The following is a 16,813-nucleotide window of genomic DNA, read 5'->3' as shown; positions in this document are numbered from 1 at the left end:
TGTGCCCAGTAAAGACAGAGAACTAACTAGTGGGCTGAAACGGACGCAAAAGACACTGCAGTCAGAGCATCCAGCAGGGCTCTGATTGCAGGAATCCAGCCGATTACTACACAAAGACTACAGTGGTTACCATGGGGATCCAGGAGCAAGGGTAAACCTGAGAACTACTTCAGAGGAAACATAACATCATAAGGAGGTGAAAGACTAGATTTAGGAAATGGAAGAGAGGAAAGTGTCCAGGAGAACCATCATCACTGCCTCCTGAGAGTCAGCTAGTGACCAGAGTACTCATTAGACCCTTAGATATCTGGCATCTTGTTGGCAGTGAGAGAGAACAAAGCTAAGGGCTCTGCAGTAAGGTGAAGGTGCTTAAAACAAAAAAGGAAAGGAAAAAGGTAGCTACCAAGAAAAAAAGTAACCTAGTCCGCAAAACTGAGGGAGCTGTCAATGAGAATCCAGTGAAATTATTGTGCAAGAAGTTGGCATAGATGCTCTTCTCACCTTAAAGGTGCTTACCCCAACGAAGTGAGATCAGGGGAGGCAGCCAGATGGCAGAGGAGTTAAGCTCAAGCAGAGAGGCTGAGCACAAATAGAGGGGAGAGGAGTTGGACTTAAAAGCAAGAAAATTTTGAATCCAAGGAGAAGAGAGAAGAAGGAGAGAGAAGAAGGTTAGGGACTTTCAAAATAAGAAAGTTACATCATTGCTGGCAATCCTGAATAGGAAAGAAAACAGAAGCTAGGTGGGACATGTAAGCAATATTTACATTGTTCTAATAGTCTTTTAAGCTTTATATGTTGCCAAATATGGATATAAAGATACAGACACTTAGATATAGAGCTAGGGGCAGAGAAAGTTAATTACCTTTGCAACTTCTTTTCCCACTAGGAAACGTGAAATACTGTATTATATACCATGAAGGTTTGTTTTCAACATCTTACTGGGAGATCAGTAAGAAAATTGTTTGAGTACATCTCTGTCTTTCAAATGTGTGGCTTTGAATGAGAGATGCTTATTCTACTATTGCTTTTAAACTAATATTTATAAGGATGTTTAATTCTTGTGCACAAGGAGGAATACTGACAGCAAACAACAGTGGCATGCTAAATTCAAGAGATCAAACCTTGAAAGCTTATATGCTAATGGGTAATTTAGTTTTCAAAATCTAAAGTTAATAACAATTGGCAATAAATCTCATTAAAATTCCTTTTGTTCAGGATCCATTGTGTTCTTGAAGCCCCATTTGTTCTTCTAAAATGATTGAAGACGAGATCTCCACCTAGTGGATTTACAGAATTTTACAGATCATACAGAAATGTCCTACTACCCCTGGAAGTACCGTGATGTTTTTTTCTTAGAGAAATAACAGGTTTTAAAAACTTCTACTTACGATTTAGGATAATTGTCAACAGAACGGTTGCTAATGGTTGAAATATACCAATATGCATATCAGCTAGACTATAGTTAACAAACAAAGCTCAATTTTTATTTTCATAACATAATTAGGAAAACAGATCAGGCACAAGTATGAATATATAATCATCTGTGTACAAAGCAATATTGTAATACCACTAATTGAGATGTGTATGGTAATTTCCATAAAATAAACATCAAGTGTAAATCTGCTCAAGTATTTTTTTCTTATTTAATCTTCCATTTGCTTAAGGCTTTTTTTTTTTTTCTTTTTTTAGTTTGCTTTCTTTTCCAGGACTAGGCAAAACTTTTCTTTCCCATTCCTTAGAGAAGCAAATTCAATTAATTGTGTCAAACATATCTTGTGTCTCCGTCTTTGATTTTTGCATTATATTCAACCACGTACTTTTATTTCATTGATAACAAAGAGTTACCGGGATTTTTTCCTCCAAAATAATGCATTTGAAATGCACGCAAAGGCTAGGGGGTGTTTGTGTGTCCTTTTGAAGAAAGCTAAAGTAGAAAATGATTATTATTTGAGTTATTTTGTTCACTCGGTTCTGCCTCTAAAGGTGATGGATTAGCATAATCAGCAGATGGGGGAGACAGTGCAGGTTTGGGAGCCGAGTTTTCAGCTTCATTTATTCTTCTAGGAATTAGAGGCATCTCATTTTCTGCCTCAAAACTGAAGTCTTTTAACTCTGGTAAGAGAGAGAATGCTTCATGCGTCTCCACTGTCATTGCATCTTCTTTGTGTGCACTGTTATCTTTATCTGCTTGAGTATTTTGAACTTCTCTGAAAGTATGCATATTACCGTTAATTTTAAGATCTGTTTCACTATGAGGTAGTCTATTTTCAGTTCCGTGGAAACTCGTGGTACTCAAATCCTTAGCTATAATAGTCGCCTCAACAGAGCTTGAATCATGTAATACATGTTTTCCACTTTCTCCATTTTCCCAGGTTTGCTGTTTTTCTTTTGTGGTACCTCTTAAAGTCATCTGCGTGGTCCTACTTAATATACTGGAATTTGCCTTGCTTTCATCAAGCATGTTTTTCTCTTCTTTCCCTGCTATTTTTATCTCTAGTGCTTCAGTGCTGTCATCTCTAAGCAATGCGTTTTCCTTTTCACCACTATCGGTGAGATGCCCCATGGTTTGAGCTCTGAGAGAAGCACTGATATCCTCAGGAAGCTCTAGTCTATCATGGTATAGAATAGAATTTGTCTTCATGAATGTTAGGTTGCCCTTGGATTGTGTCCGGGGAATGGGAGAGGCATCATAAGTGTCAGTTTTAGGAAGGTTTTTTTCTGCAATATTTCCCTCATCCATAATACAACTTTCCACAACTTGATGTGATGTTTTGGGTTTTATCATTAGTGGTTTTACTTCATTTCCAAATTGTTCACGACTTAAGTGTTGCTCTACATGTTGTAAAGTTTGATTTTGATCCAAAGTATGTTTCTTGTAGGTGTCAGTCTTGTGGCCGCCTGCAAGTTGTGTTTGATTCCCCAGGGACAAAGCAAACTGGTTCAGCTCACTGGTCTTTGATTTGTCCTGCTCCATGTGCTCAGTGGACTCTGGTGCCCCTTGATCAGTAGCCTCCCGGGAATGGCAGGATGGTAAAACATCACTTCCTGTATTTTCCCAGGTAGCTGGTAAATAACTAGGAACTTCCAATGCAAGATGAGTTGCACCTTCCACTTGCTCAGTTGGGAGTTGAGAGTGTGAATGCCCATATTCAGGTACGATGGGTGTAGGCTGAAGCAATGTTGATGGGTTTCTACCAGGAATGTGACCATTAGGCTGACTGTTGCCTTCCACAGAGCTCTGATTGACTACAGATAAGTTGCTAGCATTGAGCAGAAGAGCTTTTTTAGTGTTTTTTTTGTAATATGGGGTTTGCTTTGGAGCATGTTTGAGAGGCAGCCTCTTTGAAGTGAGTCTAAAATAGTTATTACTCTCTGGCTGTTGGGAAAAATCAGCAGAGGACACAAGGTTTGTTTTGGCTTCTTTCTCAGAAGCTTTGGATAATTTATTAGGAGGTAACGATGTTTGTTTGCATTTATTTGGGAGTTCTGGCAAGGATTTTTCGGGATAGACTCTGATTTTTCTAAAAGGGTGTAAATTTAATTTTATCCTTAAATTTTGTCCTTTAATTTTCCCTTTAAGGTCAGATTGAATGGTCTTCCTCTTTTTCAGAATCTGTGGATCAGTAAGCCATTTTCCTCCTTTGTATCTCTCCTGAGGATTGCTACGATTTTTGAGATCCAATTTGGTCAGGTGGTTACTTTGATTTTTCTGCCGTGTCCAATGGGTTGATGCTTTGGATGACATCACCAACCTATTTTTTTCTACTAAATCAGGATCATGGAAGCTAACCCTCTTAGGGGAATATGTTTTCTTGATTTTTGTTGATAACCCCAACAACTCCATGTTGTTCTCACTCGTAAGGAATCTTTCTATTGCACTGTTAATTTGGATTTGCTCTTTCTTGGGTTTTGAATGTTCTTGACGATTTGGCTTCTTTTCTTTCACATAATCTTGAAATTGATCACAGGGCACATATTTACAGATGAGAGAATTGTTTGGCTGAAAATACCTAGGCCTACTCCAGTTTAACAGTCCGCAAGGATCATCATATTTTGATTCATGTTTTTGTAAGATCTTTTGTACATAGTGTTCCTCAGGCTCACAAGGCTTGGATGATGAGCTTGTAATAAAATGTCTCTGCCTGTGAGGTTGTAAGCCATTGTCTTCTTTTTCTATTGGAGGCTGCCATGATTCATTTGTTAAATGCTTTTCAAGACTTTCTCTTGCCAAGGCTGAAGCGGATGTTGCATATCTTCTACTAAATGTGTCACTGCTGATATCTGCTGAACAATAAATGCAGGAATTTAGCACTGAGCAGAGTTTTATTACCCCAACCAAACAGATGCTTAGAAATCTTATGCAAGGTGCAAAAATGGCTCCTCTGATTAAACAATTCTTGAATATTTCCTAATTTTTGACCAAACCCACAAATGACTTTTGGCTATTTGGTGTGTTTACAATGGCAGTCTTTAGTGCCTCATTTTAATCAGTTGTGATACTGACTTAAAAGTTGTGGATTTGAAATAAAAATGTTCATAGCTGTATACCTTTAGATTAGTTGTTGATTAGGTTAGCTTTAAATATGAGTAATATCTAAATTATTCTCAAATGGCCATAGTAATTTTTTTCTTCATTTATTTCCCACTTGGAACTAAATATAAGGAAGAACATGATTTAATATTGAGTAGTGTTCAGGTTTCAAACAGAGAATAATCTCAACAACCAAAGAGAAATACTTGTGATACTGTTGGTGTCATTAAAGAAGAAACCATATCTGGTTTATTTCCCACCACATAATACAGTATTCATTAAATATCTGTTAAATAAATAAGTGTTTTGGAATATGGCCTGGTCTGTGTTGCAGGAATCTCTGTCTGGAACTTTTAAATGGTGCATTTTAATATAATATTAATGAAATATGTTAAATAATATTAATGACTAAGTAATAGTAATATTTACCATTAATTGAGCATACACTAAGAGCCAGGCATTGTGCTAAGTATTGTATGTTCATTATCTCATTTAATAATCACAGGAGACCTGATCCATTGGACAGGTCCTATTATCCTATCACTGGTAGAGATGAAGGAAGAAGCTTAGAGAGACTGAATGTTCTCCCCTAGTCATGTGTCAGCTTAATGACACAGGCAGAACTTGACCCAGGTCTGTCTGATACTAAACCCTATCCTCTTAACCACGATACATATTAAGTTTAAAATTACATCTTATCACTGTACTTTCTCTTGTTTTGTGAAATTTTGTTTTATCCAGAGGAGGAAAGAAGTATTTCTGTCCAGTGATAGAAAGAAAGACATGAATTAAGCCCCAGGCTAGCATCTAATTCTAATCTAAGATCTGCCTTAAACTTTTTGAGTGACCTTGGAGAAGCCATTTACTCACTGGGTGTCAAGAGATTAGACTTAGATGGGAACTTCATGTGGATACAAAATTATTCTGGGGAAAGAATTTGTAGCCTTTATCAGAGTCTAAGAGAGCTCTGTGATTCGAAGATAAATATTAAGACTTTGGATTAGATCACCTCTAAAGTCTCCTTTTCTCCTGAAATACAGATTCTGTGTGCCCAAGGGAGAAGACATAATCAGAGTGAGATTGCCTTTTACTGACTTCTGTTCTGGAGCAGGTGTGGCCTTAGTTGCTTTCTCCTCAAACACCTGTCCTCTCCAGCTTCAGTACAATGCCGGGCATGAAACAGAATTTCAAGTCTTTCTTAAAAGTAACTGTATTAATTTGACAAACCAGTGTTCTCTGTGTGAAACAAGGGACTGGGTTTTAAATGGTTAAGAGACCACATTTCCTTCCACCTAGGAGTTTCCTAGAGAAAGTTAAGGCGTTGGACAAAGCCAAAAAGAAACATCTGCCTAAGGTACGATTCTATTGAAAGGCTAAGTGCTTATTTCTTTATAAAATAAAACCAATCTGATCTGGTTTCTATGGCAGATGTTTCTTTTGTCGGCCATTGCTCTCTTGAGTCAAATCATCGGTTCCCAGACACTGTTAAGAAGTAGAGTCTGGGGAATGCAATGGAGTAAATTCACATCCTGCCTTATGCCACACGTGAAATAACATACAGTTTCATTCTTTTCCAATTGTCCCCAAATCCATCCTGAGATCCGGATCCCCATGGTAAGAATTTCTTGGTGCAGCACTTCTGTCGTTCGTGTTCTGAGAGAAAGCTCTGCTTGTTGTGAACCAATTCAAATAAATGACAGGAACTCCTTTACAGAGCAGCTGTCAAAGTTTTCACTGCGGAGACTGAAAGCATTGCCTTACTGTTCAGGAAGGAAAAGGAAGACATTTAATTCATTGCCTCCACCTAAATATTGACATCGCCCACATACCGTGGGTAGATGTCATGGCCAGATTCACTTGGCTCCCAACATGGGACGATGAATTAAGTCCTGACTTTCCCTGGACTGGAAAGTTATCATCCCTGACAGCTCAGCAAGCAAAGTGTGTGTCTTGACATCATTCCTGAAATGAATCACTAGCATTAGAAGGCCCATTCCTCTAACATGTCATGCTCTGGGAGGGTTGCTTACTGCAGAATTGGCATTAGAACTCGAAAGATGTTGGATTGGAAGCCGATACTTAGCCTCCCATAAATCTTACCAGCACTATTGCTATTTAAAAGGCTTCTTTTTTTAAAAAAAACATTGATAGCTGTTAGGTCACAAAATTCACTGTCCAACAGGTGCAAGATGTACTCTCAGCTCCTGAGGGTGAGGAATCTCCATCGACACCTCACCCCAAACACACAGACACACACACACACCTGTGAGCACACATATACACACAGGTTCAGTATTTTTAGAAGAGGAATAGATTAGTGCTACAATGATTTTGGGGGCATTCCTCTTTTGAGGAAATTAAAAGAGGCCACCTCCTTCAGAGGTATTTAAACAGAGTTGGATTTTCTAAAACAAGGCGACTCACCTATTATTCTTGTTACATGCTGTGGCAGAGTTTGAGGTTGAACTTCCCCAGGCTCAAGATTCCTTAGCTTTTCAACTCTCTTTGGACAACCTCTTGTAAGTAAGCCTGCTTCATTAAAAGCTGCCGTATTCCCAGGAGGCTCTGAACATCCTGACTGTAGCAATCTGCCACCAAGGCAGAAGAAAGTGCTGTCTGCCCCGTGGTCCTTCCCTTTCAGGTTTCTAAATGATCCATCAAGGGCTGTGGACTCAGAGGCCAGTGCTGCTTGATGGCTGCTTTCCTGTAAAAGTGGCATTTCCTTTCTGGATCCCACAATGGACGTGACCTTTATCTCGTTTTCCTGAGTTAAGTGGCAGTGACAGTATCCCTTAGCGTGGTAATTTCTTGCCTCATGAACACACAAGGATTCATCAAAGGTTCTGCAACAAAGGTTTTCTGATGTGTGTTCATTTGCTTTGCCTTGTTGGAGTTTCCAGTTAAATAGAACTAAACCTAGGCAAGTGAGACCAACAGCTCCTGTGACAAATAGAGAGACCATTAAAAGATAACATCACAGGAGAAACATATAAATCACCAAGTGTGAAATCCACAAATATCAAGGTTAATGGTTTAAAGGGCATCGGAATGCGTGGGAAGTCCATCACCATGTGGAAAAACATTGGTCCAGACAGAGGCTGCTTAATCAACATTGTTCTGCTTTCTAATTTGGATCTTTATCTGTATCTGTTAAAAATTATAAGAAACAATACCATCTGGAATATCTTTGGTAGAAAAAAGCTTTCTTTATGGACTAAAATTCATTCAAGATAAAATAATTCCTGCATTAAAATTCTTTTTCTGCCTATGGCAAACCAGTTTAATTCCAAATTTCCTATTTCTTAATCCTGTAATCAATCCCCCAAATAGACCTCATTTAGTATATACCCTGAAATTCTCATATACCATAACCTCCTCAAAAAGAAAAATTGATTCTACATGCTATTGCTATATTTTAATCATTCCTAAAGATCCACCCCCAGCTCAGAATACGTCATTGGATTCCTATTAGCATAAAGGTCAAACTGCTTGACATTCAAGACACAGTGCAATCCGGCTATAACCTCCCTTATTTTTCATTATTTCCCCCATTCAAATACCATGTTTCAAACTCTTCAATTCATTAGTCTTAAAATGTACTTCTAAGGCTTTCTGTGTGCTCTTGGTGGTGCTTATAATACTTTATCCTATCTCTGCTTATTGGAATTTTATTTATCCTTTAAAATCTAAATCAATACCTCCACATTTCTTGATACCTTTGCTGTTTTTTCCATCTTGCAAAGATCACACCCTTCTATGAACTCCCACAATAAAATAATTGACATCTAGTCTCAGACTGCCTGGTCCTATCATTGCATGTTCTATGTAGGTATAGCTTACTTTCTGAATGAAAGTGTAAAGGACAATGTTTCTCAAACCGAAGTGCAGAGTCTAACATGTTTTTCCCCCACAGTTTCCCATCTCAAGAAGTGGCATCTTCAACCACCTAGATGTTCAAACCCACGTCTCTGAGTTATACCCCGTCTCCCTCTCTGTCACAGTGATTTCCCTTTTTCCTTGGCACTTATAACAGTATAAAATTATTGTGTTCACTTACGCATCTTCTTGTTCACCGTCTGTCCTCCCCTGCTAGAATCAAGCACTGTGATGAAGAGAATCTTTTCAGTCGTGTTCAATATTGTGTCTCCAGTGCCCATGACTCGGGTACAGAGGAGGCATTCCAGAAATGTTTATTAGATATTTTTAAATAAGCAGAAGAAATTCTGTTTATAAATCCTAATAATGAAAAGTGCTAAGTGGTCTAATCCTACAAATCCCCAAAATGGTGATCAGGAAGACATGGTGTCAGTATCAGTTGAGTTAGGGGCTCTGTGTTCTAAGTCCAGCTCTGCCTACAACTTGCTGTGTGACCTTGGGCAAGTCAGCTCCCTCAGAGACCTCAGCTCCCTGACTCTGGCAGTGAAGACATCCCTAGATGAATGAGATGTGAATGAGATGATGTCAGCCTCTTAGGCTCATTGATTGACTGCCTCATGCCTGATTCTCTCCACTGCAGACAACTTTAGTGGAAATGTGACGGTAATTTTTGAACTTGAAAAAAAAAGGGAAGGTGTCAGGCATAGTTATTTCACTTTTTCTGTTAAGATGAAGATTAACTAAGGAGAATAGCAGTTTCTGGTAAAATCCTCCAACCTTTGTGCAGTTTAGCAGATCTTAAGGTCTTATAAGCCCCATTTTAATTTATTTGACAACAATACACTGTTGGAGAGTGCTACAACGTATTGAAATAATTTAATTTTTATTAAAGGCACAGATTTTTTAAAAGTAGTAGCAAAACTCCTACTAATAAAAACATTTTTATTGCCAGATCCTAGAATTTGAGTTATTCTAAACAAAGGTTTTAGTTTTAAAATGTTAAAAACATATGAAAATAATAGTTTTAGAAAGACTCTATCGCTTACATAGAGTAAGAAAACTCAAGATTCAGCGCTCTCTTTTGACACTTCTTGGGCAAGCTTTCTAACCTCTCTGAGCCTTATTTTTCCTCCTCTGTCAAATGGGGATAATCAACACCACTCGGAGATTAAATGACGTCATATATGTGACGTGTTTAACACAGTGCTTTGATATAGTAAGGTTCAATGAGTGGTCCTTGTGATTTATGGTTGTGATTGCTGCTGCTGCTGTTGAGGTTTTGTATTGCCCTATTATGTTCTAGAAGACCCAGCCGTTAGGAAAAAAAAATCAAAAAAACAAATCATTAAAAGAATACTTTGTATGGCTGGTGCATCTACTAAACCACGTAATAAAGGAAAGAAAGACCTAAATCTTCTTAGATACATGCAGCAGCCACTGAAATGAGAGTAGGCATAATCTGATTATAGGATAGAGTTTCTCTTCTAATTGTGTCTAATCGGCAAGGAACCACTGACTCCCCCGCTGTCGATGCTGGAGTTGTGTCTGTATCGTGTGACCACTCAGCTGTGGTCACCATCTATTAGTGCAGAGAGCAACAGCAGCAAAGGAAACTTGCAGGCAGGCTGAACGTGCTGTTCGGATGGCTGACGTTTCATTGCCGTGGGCATTGTTGCTATTTTTAAAAAGTACTCTAACAATCTTTCTGAGTTGGAAAAACAAAACAAAGCAAAAAGCAAAATTAATGATAAGTTCTCATTGAAGTATTGGAAACAAGTTACAGCTTCATGAAAGCATTCTCTTTATATCCACCAGGTCACAGAATGGGAAACATCAAGATGTCAATGTTTGGTGCCAAATAACCACTTTTAGTTTTAAATTCCCTGAATATAATTATTTATATTCCTTTGAATTGTGATGATTTATCTATAGCTGAAAAAGAAAATGGAATCAGAGGCCAAATTATAGTTCTAAGCCTTTTCCCCACAATCTAGAGGAATAGATAATTGACTAAACTTTTACTTTAGAAGGAGTAGAATTTTAATGGAATAAATTGATATCAAAAGTCAGAGTTTTTTTAAAAAAAGAATCTCTTTTAAAAATATTACCTTTAACAATTACTCAATGAAAGATACGTTAGTATGATAATTTCACACCTTAAATCTAACATGTATATAATCATATTTATAACTTATCAAAATTTATCCATGCATATTAAGCTTCCTATCATTTTGACAAAACCTGTGGAATCTTCCAAAACTTCTATTTATCTCTACACAATGCAGTTGATAAGTTAGCAAAATCTTTTCTGAAAATAGACGCAAAAGATACCTAGAAGATACTGAAAATTACCCTATTGTAATGTTTCCAAAACAATGTCCTGTGAAACACTAATTCAATGAAATCCTGAGTGAAAAAAAGGGTTTATGGTCAAATAAAGTTGAGAAATGCTCCATATTCTATCTTCCTCTTAGAGATTCATAATGCTTATTAGAAAATTAGAGGCAGTGAGAGATGCCGCAGTAACGAAGTCTGTTTCACTTTGTTTAATCCAGCATTGCCCAAATCTATTTGAACCCCACAGCATATTGCTTATATGTGCATCTGTGTGTGTTTTTGTTGGAATATCTATTAATTATCCTCTCGAACTAGTATTCTAAGAAGCACATTTAAGGAAAAATTCTCTGCTGCCATATTGCTTTTGTGTTTTATGGTAAATTATTTCTCAATACATATAATTACTGACATGTTTACACAGTTTTTAAAACAATTTATCTTTCTGAGAACATTTGAATTCACTTCCAAGTGAGTTTGATTATTGTTAATGGTAGCTCCATTGTCTCAACCTGATGTTGGTCTCCATCTATCATGATTAAAGTGTAATGGTCAGGAGTTAAAAATCTGATGTTCAATTAATTCACTGGAAACCGGCTATAGAATAATTATTTGTAGCACATGTTCAAAAGACATCAGTTCAGTCTTGGATGCCATTTGTGAGCCTTTGGTTTTTCTGCTTTGGGTCCTCCCCCCCCCCCCGCCCCCCCCCCGACACACAGGTGCACAATTCTCGTCACCATAGTTACCCACAGGTGCAGAGGATTTCACCATGCACTGAAAGCATAGGTGAAAAACACACATGGAGGTTGATAACTCAAGAAATCTCATGCATATTTGGTCTTCAACTAATCACACCAAGCATCACTTTATGTCATTCATCCAGTGAGATATAATGATAGCTGGTGCATAGTTTAAATTTTTTTTAATTACCATCGAAAATTTAATGGGTTGAACATTATCTTCTCCTTAGTCAGTCTGGGGAAATATGGGCCAAGTTTTTGAAAGAGTTGAACAAACAGAAATCTTAGAAGAACTCAAAACTCCAAACAGGAGGAAATCAAGACACAGAACGGTCAAATAACTTGCCCAAAGTCACATGGCAAGTAAGAGCAGAGCCAAAATTCAAACGTAGGTAGTCCAACAGCAGAGCTCATGCACTCAGTCGCTGTGCTATACAAGCACTATAGAGTAGGATGCGTGTGGCTGTCATAATAGCATCTCCCCATGCACTTGGTAAAGCCCACTGATGCTTACTACACCATGGAGAGGCACACAGATGAGTGCCTCGAGGAAAGGGACTGGGTCTCAAACTCCTTTAATCCCTGTCTCCTAGCGTCTTAATGGATGTACCAGTACTCCTCGGCGAATGGATGATTGATGAAACACAGATACTCTAGGACAACTGAAGTCTAAATAGCAAATGAACTTACGATCACAGTGCTAGTTATACCAGGACTAGAGCTCTTGAGTTCTGGTGCAAAACCCTTTCCTCTATGTTAGCTTCTCTGCAACAGGAAATTCTTGCAACCTGTGCCAAATCAGCCAACATCATCCCGCATCTACTGACAACCTCTCTTCCACCAGCCCTGGCAAGTTTCCCCAGCTGCCTGAGAAAGGCATCATTGAGTGTAAACAGGCTTATGGACAAGAGAAGGGAAAAGAGGAGGGCACTTCTCCGTGGCATACCTGCAAGGCCAAGGACAGTCAGCAGGGCCACATCCGGCCCTGGGAGGAGGGCACTTCTGTCCTTTAGAACCAGAGTGAGGTTGGGAGCCTTGGAATCACAGTTGGTCTCAGACAGCCTTAGCACACTCTTTGCAGCGACCACGGCTGTGGTGGCGGGCTGACAATTTAAGTCCTGGGCATTCCTGAGCTTGTGGGCAGAAGACTTAATGTAGCTTCTTAAAAATCGAGCGAGGGGGTGGAGATCACAAGTGCAGCTCCACTGGTTCTTATCTAAGCTCAGAAGGATTAACTGCTTCAGTGGAGTAAAAACATCCGGCATGTGGGCCAACCTGTTTCGGGAAAGGTCCACTTCCTGCAGTTGAGGCAGGGGCCGGAAGGCATCTTTCCCAATGTAGGAAATAAAATTGTTAGATAAATCCAGATGCCTGAGGCTGTGGAGATGTGTGCCTCCAAAGGAAGTGTCTGTCAGATTAGCGATCTGATTCCCATCCAGCTGGAGCCGGGTTAGGCCCCTGGTGTTTCGGAACCAGGAGCCCCGCAGGGTGCAAAGGGCGTTATTGCTGAGCACCAGCACCCGCAGGCTGCAAAGCTTGCTGAAGGTGTGATCAGTGAGCGACGAGCTGGATATTTGGTTGTGCTCCAGCAGCAACGTCCGCAACTTTGCGAGGCCATGCAGGGCATCTTCCCGAACATCCTCGATGCCATTTCTGCTCAAGGAGAGCAGGGCAAGATTAAACAGGAGAGACAGATTTGTGCTCTCTATAGAGGAGAGGTATCCGTCAGTGAGGATTAAAACCCTCGTGGTCACGGGAGCTGCTGTGGGGAAGAAAAGCACAAACTAGAAGCAAGGTACACGCAGGTGGGTACAGTGGAGGGCACAGATAATCTCTACCCTCTGAGCAAGCTTATCACCTGGGTAAGGACAATATGCAAAAGGAAGATAATTCTCTGATTCCTTAGTTGAGGGGGAAGCCAGCTCTTTATCAGAATGATGGATTTTCATATTCTTTGTTACTATGTCATATTTGTTTGAGAAACATAAACCCATCTGTTCCTTTAGATGTCAAAGTTAATTCGTTGTTTGGGATTATCATCATTGATGTTTTCTGAAGGTGGCTTTTTAGGCTTCCTCTCTGTGGGGCTGTGTACTGACCTGCTCCAGCCCTGCTGGCCCCGTACAGATTCACCCAAAGCCGCTTCTGCGTCTGGCTTCCTAAACAGTTTTCCACCAGCAATGTATATTTATGCTGTGAAGTCAATCATCTTTTCTCTCAAACATAAAGGTGTGGGTTGGGGTTAGGGGAGTGAGAAGGAGCATTGGTTTCTGCTTTTTAGCTCCAGGCTAAAAGTTGGCAACTTGGTAAGGATCTATATTCTCTCCAGACAACCCGAGGATCTGTCAGTGGGGTTCTCATTATAGTCTGGGCCTTCTTGGCCTCCTGTCTATTATCTGTTCCCTCCAATGAAGTCCATCATGTGATGACAGGTGGTACTCAGGGCTTCCAACTGTTAAATCCCTTCACCATAATCACCTCAGCGCTATCACTGCTCTGTCATTAGAAATCAAAGCACTTTAACTCAATAAAGATGTATTATAATCAGGAGTTATTGTGCCACATCTTTATCATGCTAAAATTGTTTTGACTGCGGATGACAGTGTCATAAGGATGGAAGAGTCCATTGTCCCTGGGAGGTCTGCAGGTGATATTAGAACAATCGACCATGGGAGAAGCAAATCACTATTCCCTTATGAAATTCAGACAACACCGCTGAAATAAAGAGATTAAAAAAAAAGTAAAAGACAAAGGATTTTCAGAGCGCCTTCCTTTGGAAGAATTGCTCCCATCTCTGCAGCACAAGCGAGTGTAAATCACGGTATTTTTTGTAGTACGTATTACTGATTATTTGAATTCTATTAATTCTGGCCGGTTTGGCACTTTGTTCTTATCATCATTGTTTTGGCATGGGTTGAGGGAGTTTTGCTTTTATGGGTCCCCCATCCTCTAGGGATTTGTCAACCCTGAGGGAGCAGGCTATTGTTTCTGTCTGTTGCTTCTTGTCCAGCAGTAGACAGAGTCTCCACTCACAAATCATCCATTTAATTTTCAGTGTTTATGAAATCTAACTTCGCAAATGTGTTATTCTGTAAATGAGAACAGAGATACAGTTGCAGAGGTGCAGCAATGTAGATGCACAATGTTTCTTTCTTGCAGACATCAGCTATCTCTGATCAGAAAAAATATGTAGTCAGGAAATCCACTTGAAAGGATGAGAGTTTAGGGTTTAAGTGTTTTCAATACTGATTGGAAACACTATGCAACCAACTAGCCTTGAAGCTGTCTCTCTTCTGTCAGGGATGACAATAACAGCTACCTCTTAATTCTCAGAGAGCCATAGGATTTTACAAATAAAAGAAATCATCTTCTTTCACTCCATCTTAACTCAGACTTGTTTCTGAAAATTTTCTGTTGGCAGGGCTTATAGCTTGTTTATCTTTCCTTGGATATCAGGATGTAAATCACATTCTCCTCAAATTTGTTAATAAGGTGTCTTATTAAATTGTTGACTTAAGCAAGCAATATGTAATGAATACAGGCAGTGCATCTTGTTAGCATTTCTACAGCTCATTTGCCACCAATAAAAAAAGACCAGACTTTCAAAATTAGATGCACTTTGATAATAATCTGTTTTGCTGGTACATCACTTAATCTTACTAATGCTGAACAATTGCAGTTCAGATTTTCGATTCATTGATATTTCCTCCAGCCAGTGGTAGGGTTCAAACCTGCACAAAGTGTGGACAAAAATATAATTAAAGGGATCTATTTTTTTCTTTAATTAAAAAAAATGTGTGTAGCTGCATGAAATGGTGGCATTCTTTTGTAGTGGCAAAATATCTCAATTACCTCTAAATGTCTTAAAACAGCTTTGGTGAGACCACCAGGAACAGGAAAATGAAATAATATTATCATTCTTTAGTCACCATGCAAGGCTTACTCTTTAAAAGTTTACCTCTTTCAGGCTGAGCCTAGAGAGCAGTAGTACAATGAAAGGCATGGCAACAAATTTGCTAGGTACATGAAACACTTTTTAGAGTTGTCGGTTTTATTACCTACTATATAGGTTAGCTGGTGACAGAGGGTCACATCTTTGGCACACACAGCACATGACGCAGGACAAGCCACCACCAACCGCAGCATGATGGCTAAGAGTATGAGCCATCCACCTGAAAGGAAAGTAGACACAAGGGCACGTCATGATGGTGGCAGTTATTATCCGTGACTTCAGTATGTTCAGCTCATAGGCATTTTGATGATTTCTGCTTTTTATTGAGCACCTTAGGTTCTCACAAGGTGTCAGATAAATGAAATGGCTAGAATCCTTAATCTGTATGGAATTTAAACCGAACTGTTAAAGCATTTGACCGTAAATTCAGAGATCTGACATCCAGGGCACAGCCATTAATATCGATTATTAAAACATAGTTACTTTGTAAAATACTTTGCAGTATTGAGCTTTTGCACACACATTATCTTATTTAACTCTTTTAATTCTGCAACCCAATTTGAGGCTGAGAAAACTGAAGCTCAGAGTGGTTCATAAACCATCCAAAGTCACACAGCCATTTGGTATTTAACCTCAAGTCTATCCACTCTTAGTCCAGTGTTCTCTCTGCTGTGCAGAAGCTCATCTCAGGCACTGCATTTTCTATGATTGCAACTGAGTATTCCCCACGGATCTAGATGCCACATTTAAAGAGGGAGTATGAAGAAGAACCAAGATCACAAGATCTACCTGGCTTTGATTCAGTTCTGTAATGACCATCTTAGAGAATACCATCTGAGAGAAATTATTTATTTTTTCTTATTTTTTGCCTTTTCATGTTTAAAATAGGAATAATAAATGCCTACATAAAGAGCATTGTAAGAGTTACATGAAATGCTCTAAGTGTTTAGTAAATGTTAAATTTTACCATTATTTTGTTGTTTTTTCAGCCCTCCAATGAAATATTAACACCATTTAGATTTAATGTTCAAAAAAAGGCCATTCATTTATAATGTATTCCCTGATTAATTGAAAAAAAACTTGAAACAAATTATAAGAACCCTCTACCCATACAATAAGATAGTTTGAGAATTAAATAAAATATAAATAAAACATAAAATTATGAATACTATCCTCCGGTCAACAAGTATTTCTTGGACACCTTCTGCAGGCCAGGCACTACTCAAGGCCCTGGGGATTGAGGAGGGGACAACAATGAATCCCGGCCCTCATGGGTAGATATCCTATGAAGGGACATAAACAATAAGCAAATAAAATTGAAGATTTGTATTAAGTCACCTGATGATAAGTGCTATGGAATAAATCAAGCAAGAAAGG

At 38.9% G+C, this 16,813-nt stretch overlaps 2 protein-coding genes across 9 annotated transcripts in view; one reads left to right on the top strand and one right to left on the bottom strand.

Moving 5' to 3' along the window:
- Positions 1–16,813, top strand: part of TNNI3K (TNNI3 interacting kinase) — a 265,432-nt gene that overhangs the window by 191,209 nt on the left and 57,410 nt on the right.
- Positions 1,655–15,650, bottom strand: LRRC53 (leucine rich repeat containing 53). Its single transcript, XM_070267491.1, has 4 exons — positions 15,543–15,650; positions 12,431–13,246; positions 6,956–7,471; positions 1,655–4,281 (listed from the first exon to the last, which is right to left on the bottom strand). Exons 1-4 carry the CDS (start codon positions 15,628–15,630, stop codon positions 1,925–1,927), a joined length of 3,777 nt encoding a protein of 1,258 aa, XP_070123592.1. The 5' UTR covers positions 15,631–15,650; the 3' UTR covers positions 1,655–1,924.

The sequence above is a fragment of the Equus caballus genome, chromosome 5 (genome assembly GCF_041296265.1).
Source record: "Equus caballus isolate H_3958 breed thoroughbred chromosome 5, TB-T2T, whole genome shotgun sequence".
NCBI lineage: Eukaryota > Metazoa > Chordata > Mammalia > Perissodactyla > Equidae > Equus > Equus caballus.
This window is presented reverse-complemented; position numbering and strand designations above follow the sequence as displayed.